Consider the following 6,113-nt stretch of genomic DNA (forward strand, 5'->3'; position numbering starts at 1 on the left):
TACATCTAAACATATTCTAGCAGCAAACATCTTATCAACACTAGGTCCATTATTAAAGGAGTAAAATTGGTTATTTAAACACAAATGACAGTTTCAAAACAAGGTGACACTTAGACCAATGAGAGAGCTGCAAGGTATGTGCAGGCATTCCTTAGCACACCTGTAGCCCCATTCCTCACCATTATCACTGCTGTGATGTTGTCACTGCTGTTTAAACATGTTCCTCAGAAAATAAGCACTCCTTTAGTATGACACTAGCAGGAGTCACTGGTGTCAAACATGAAGCAGAATACAACCTCTACTTCTCTATCATATACTCCTTTGAATAGGCAATATTGGTTATTTTCCATGGTTAAGGATTGATTTGGATTGTTTTCTTCTAGCATAGAAGCAAAGGCATAAAAAGAAATAGCAAAATGTTTAATCATATTGAATATGTTGCCGAAGGTCAATGGTTTGAAAAACCTGCCCAGTGAAAGGTCACTGAACTATTTTTTTGGAGGCAGGCTTTTGATATCATACATGATTGTATCACATAACTATTTTTCTTATGTTGTGGAACATTTGTAGGCTATGTGAGGCTTAGAAAGAATGTGTCTTGTTTGTGAGGCATGTTTTCTCATGCATTCACACAATAATAAACTAACAGCCTAAATCAAAGATTAACCAGTCCTCACAGCTAAGTAGCCTAAATTACTGGAAGTTGCTCACGTCCAATGAAGGCTGTAGTCTAACAGCAAATTGATATTTATAATTTGTACAATGAAAATGAGTGCGTAAACTTGAGTTAGGCAGAGTGAGGTGCACAGATTACGCAAAATCACCAGAAATCTAAACATATTAAATACTTACCCAAAATATTAAGTTAAAAATAAAAAGTAGATATTTCACAAATGGGCTGACAAAGCTGAACTCTTCATCATAAGAAGACAGCGCGGCTCTTTTCCCCATGGTTAAAAATCAGAATGCCCAATCCGTGCGTAAATGTAGGCTATCAAATTCCGTGGTCTTTCCGCAATACGTCCAGATACATAAACGCATTCATACGTGAGTTTATAGGTACTTTTTATTTACGGAGTGAAGTACAGTAGTCTACGTTGTAGGGCGAGTCACTTCTCACACTCGGCGGTGCTGGATTCCTATTACATTTCCTTATTCAGTCAAGTCTAGAGAAAATAGGCTACATACACAACAGAGATACGAGCAAAAGCCTGCAGCCGCAGGCGCAGCGCAACCTTGGGTTTGTAAAGAAGAGGGCGTCTTTCTCTATATTGTGCGACGTGGGTCACCTGTTTCAAAGTTGCTAGTGCTGCTGTGATTAATGATTGACGGATGTAGCCGAATGTCAAATCAAATCAAATTGTACAGTGAAATGCTTACTTACAAGCCCTTAACCAACAATGCAGTTTTAAGAAAAATAAGTGTTAAGTAAAAAATAGATAACAAAAAAATTAAAATTAAAAATAATTAAAGAGCAGCAGTAAAATAACAGTAGCGAGGCTATATACAGGGGCTACCAGTACAGAGTCAATGTGCGGGGGCACAGGTTAGTCGAGGTAATTGGGGTAATATGTACATTAAAGTTAAAGTGATACTAAACAGAGAGTAGCAGCAGCGTCAGGGGGGGAGGGGAATGCAAATAGTCCCCCTAGCCATTTGATTAGCTGTTCAGGAGTCTTATGGCTTGGGGGTAGAAGCTGTTAAGAAGCCTTTTGGACCTAGACTTGGCGCTCTGGTACAGCTTGCCGTGCGGTAGCAGAGAAAACAGTCTATGACTAGGGTGGTTGGAGTCTTTGACAATTTTTAGGGCCTTCCTCTGACAACGCCTGGTATAGAGGTCCTGGATGGCAGGAAGCTTGGCCCCAGTGATGCACTGGGCCGTACTCACTACCCTCTGTAGCGCGTTGCGGTCGGAGGCCAAGCAGTTGCCATACCAGGCAGTGATGCTCTCATGCATGCTTCAGTGTTGCTTGCCTCGAAGCGAACATAGAAGTAATTTAGCTCGTCTGGTAGGCTCGTGTCACTGGGCAGCTTGCGGCTGTGCTTCCCTTTGTAGTCTTTAATAGTTTGCAAGCCCTGCCACATCCGACGAGCGTCTGAGCCGGTGTAGTAAGATTCAATCTTAGTCCTGTATTTACGCTTTGCCTGTTTGATGGTCCATTGGGAGCATAGCGGGATTTCTTATAAGCGTCCGGGTTAGAGTCCCGCTCCTTGAAAGCGGCAGCACTACCCTTTAGCTCAGTGAGGATGTTGCCTGTAATCCATGGCTTCTGGTTGGGGTATGTACGTACGGTCACTGTGGGGACGACGTCATCGATGCACTAATGTGTAATTTTGAATTTGTTTGGTATCGAGATAACTTCTGCAATGTAACCAATTACAAAGCAATACAAAATAACAAATATTAATTTGGTTTAATGAATTAAAACATTTTACATTTGCATTTTAGTCATTTAGCAGACGCTCTTATCCAGAGCGACTTACAGTTAGTGAGTGCATACATTATAATTTTTTAGAATTGTTTTTTTATTTGTATTTTTTTATACTGGCCCCCCGTGGGAATCGAACTCACAACCCTGGCGTTGCAAACGCCATGCTCTACCAACTGAGCTACCTCCCTGCCAGCCATTCCCTCCCCTACCCTGGACGACGCTGAGCCAATTGTGCGCCGCCCCATGGGTCTCCCGGTCGCGGCCGGCTACGACAGAGCCTGGATTCAAACCAGGATCTCTAGTGGCACAGCTAGCACTGCGATGCAGTGCCTTAGACCACTGCGCCACTCGGGAGACGCAGTGGCGCAGTGGTCTAAGGTTAACAAACATATGAACTGCTTGAGGTTTGAGCCTATAGATGCCTATGATCACAGAAGATCAAACTGGTACACAAATTACACAATAAAGACACACTTGCAAAATTTTACATGACACAGTGTCCAATCTCTTTCATGTAAAGTTTTTGACAGTGTGTTATTAAAGGCAATGAGCCATTTTTATATCAATATCAAATCATTTCTGGGTAACAATTAGCTAAGTAGCTTACTGTAATAGATTTCCATAACAATTGACAAAAATAGCTTTTTAACAAAAAACTATTTCTCAAGCAATAATTTTGCTAGGACTTTCTGGGAGTGGTCTGAGGGGGAGGGGAAAATTGAAAACTAGCTGTTATTGGCAGAGAGGTTTGGAACCATAGAATTAGGAATTAGAATACTAGAATAGACATGAAACTTCTTATGATGGTCTAAAGGTCAGTCAATTTGGTCTGGGAATTGGTCAACCATGGTTTGCCAGTGCTGTGATCAGATATTGTGTAAAATAATTAATTTTAAGAATTTAAAATATAGCACTCACAGCTTTCCAAGAAAACAAAAATTGAGACATTTATGTATTTTTGAGGCTATTTATACAGAAAATGTTTATAAAACCTGAAAAAAACGGTTTTTATAATTATCTGACAATATTTTTGGTTGACAATCATTTTAATACACAATTTCTGATATATCACATGCCTTACGTTTATTTTTCTGTATAAGTAAAATCTGGATTATGCCTTGACTGCCATTAATTCCAATTAGACTGGTTTGGATTTCTCCCTGACCAAAGTGGCTGCCATTTTCACCCCATTCTGGAACTTGGAGGGTTTATAACATAGTAATTTAATAGGAACTCTATGTTTGGAATTCCCTTTGTTTTTGGTCTATTAACCAATTTCCTGCCTGGTGACATCACCTGCCAAGCCGAAACTCCCGCTCATGAAAACCTGCTGATTAGAAGGTCCTGTGTAGATTGGATTTTCAAGCAGCAACTATCAGAATTAAAAAAAACACTTTTACAGTGTTAGTTAATCAGCTGTTGTACAATTGATACAAAACACAGGAAACACTTTGACTGCAATGGGCCTTTAAATCATCTGACAAAGTGTGAGTGACTCAACATGACAGTATTGCTTAGGTCATGGCTTTGTCCGGACATGCAGAATTGAGACAGGCAGTTCCTTTGAGATTGATGTTCTCATAAGATTACAAAGTAAAATAGATGCACAAAGAGAGAACAGTGAATAGTATTTATGCCTTGAATTGTGAGGAAATTCAGATTACCATTTGCCTTCATCTGAGATCACCATTCTTTTTTTTTTAAGTGATAAAAAATAAAATAAAAAGGACCAAATAATTTCCCCTCATGGCCTGTAATGAATGGTGTGATGTGTAAAGGGAGAATGCTGTTATGCCAGGGTATTACACTACACAGGCCCTGTCCAGGAGGCTTTTGAGGCCTGGGACTCTCTTAGTCACTGGCAGCCATCCAGGTAGCCCTCCTCTGGGGTCGCCCTTTAGTGCCAGCTGGCTGCCTGCTAGCACCAGACAAGTTGGGTCTGGTGGTCGTATTTCTGGAAAGAGGCTATGGATAGGGTTCTCTGTTCAGAGCTCCATTCTCTGAGGCCTATAGAGTAGAGTGGACCCATGCATTGGTGTGGAAAATACATGAATGTAGCCAACCTAAGTTGTTATTTTTTGCCTGATAAGTAGTAGTAGTAGTAGAAGTAGTGAAATTAGTGGTGGACATAGTAGTGGTGGTGAGATTGGTACACCCAATTGGCCATTTAAGCATTACTTTGAAAGGTTGACATTGTCAAGTTTACACACAGCCTACATTTAGATCCATGACCATTTCCTAACCATATTTTTAAATTTTTAAATTTTTACAGACGCTCTTATCCAGAGCATACATTTTTCATATTGGCCCCCGTGGGAATCGAACCCACAACCCTGGCCTATGTTTGAATGCAGGACCACCTGCCCCTTTATAAAGTACAGTACTTAGGCAGTATAGTAGACCTAAGACTTTGACCAAGTATCTATAATTTAATGCCAGCAATATAATACCAAAAAGCAGAACTGAGACGTCTAGTGATTAGTGACGTAACCTGCTAATAAAACAAGCAGAACCGAGACACGAGCTTCTAAAAAGCATACAATGACGCCATCTGTCGGAATATTATTTGAGCACATTAATAACGTTTCATGAACACATTTATTTCACATCAGAAGGCCACTAGAGAGCGCCTTTGTATCTGTATAGGGTCCGTAGCCCATTGAAGTTTACATTTAAAATGGTAAAGGTAAGGGTTTTGGTTAAAGTTCAACACACTGTCACAGTTTATTGCTAAATAGACACAAATTACTTATTCGAAATTCGTGACAGGCACACGAAAAAGTCCACATTTTCGTGTGTATCACAGGATTTTCATCACAACGCATTTCGTGTGTATTACACTATTTTCTTTCTTGTTAACGCATTCCTGTACATTACAAGAATTCCAATTTGTTGTGGCTAACGTTAGCTAGACTAAGGGTTAGGGTTAGGGGTTAAGGTTATGGGAAGCGTTAAATATGCTAGCTAAGTAGTTAAAGGGTTAGGTTTAGGAGTTGGGTTAAATGGTTAAGGTTAGGGGAAGGGTTAGCTAAGTAGTTGTAAAGTAGCTCAAAAGTAGCAAGTAGTTGCAAAGTAGCGAAAATGCTAAAGTTATCCATGATGAGATTGGAACACACAACAGTTGGGATGCTAGACGTTTGCGTTATACGCCCCTCCTATCGTTTCTGTGTTAAGATTAAGTAACCTACTGTCTTTATCTGTGATTGAAATGCACTGTATACAAAATGGTGTACTGCACACGAAAACATATAGTTTTTCGTGTGTCTGTCACAAATTTCCAATAAGCAATTTGTGTCTATTTCGCAATAATCTGTGAGACTGGGTTGTAAGGTTAGGGTAGGGGTTAATTGTGGTTTAGGGTAAGGACGTCCGAAGGATACCGGATAGCACTGACCATCTATAGGGCCGGCCGGATTACCATTCCGTGGGAGTGATCTTTTGTCTTTTTCGAAAAAAAGATTTTATCTGAAATGCAATTGTCAGTGTAGACAACATTCACGGAATGATGTAGTATGATACATCGGTTTTGTTTCAGTTTTCTTTCTCATGTAGGTGAGTATTTTGGATTGGAAAAACACCAACCAAATAACTATAATACGAATATAGAGAGCACCAATAATGATGATTAGAAAAGGGGAATACATTTGTATCATCATCCAACTACTGTAGGAAATAGAATAC

The 6,113-nt window shown here is 40.0% G+C and overlaps 1 protein-coding gene across 2 annotated transcripts in view; it reads right to left on the reverse strand.

The window, feature by feature from the left end:
- The window catches only part of LOC311140594 (tetraspanin-33-like), a 34,781-nt gene that overhangs the window by 17,410 nt on the left and 11,258 nt on the right, over window positions 1-6,113 (reverse strand). Inside the window, exon 1 of one of the 2 annotated variants that reach the window (XM_084175717.1) lies at window positions 853-1,232. The exons of the other annotated variant lie outside the window; for it this stretch is intronic. Coding sequence (XP_084031843.1) covers window positions 853-951 — 99 coding nt within the window. The 5' untranslated portion in view covers window positions 952-1,232. Of the gene's footprint in view, window positions 1-852; window positions 1,233-6,113 lie in introns of those variants that run through there. 2 annotated transcript variants of the gene reach the window in all.

Source organism: Coregonus lavaretus (assembly GCF_964263955.1).
Source record: "Coregonus lavaretus genome assembly, chromosome: 13".
In the NCBI taxonomy this organism is placed as follows: domain Eukaryota; kingdom Metazoa; phylum Chordata; class Actinopteri; order Salmoniformes; family Salmonidae; genus Coregonus; species Coregonus lavaretus.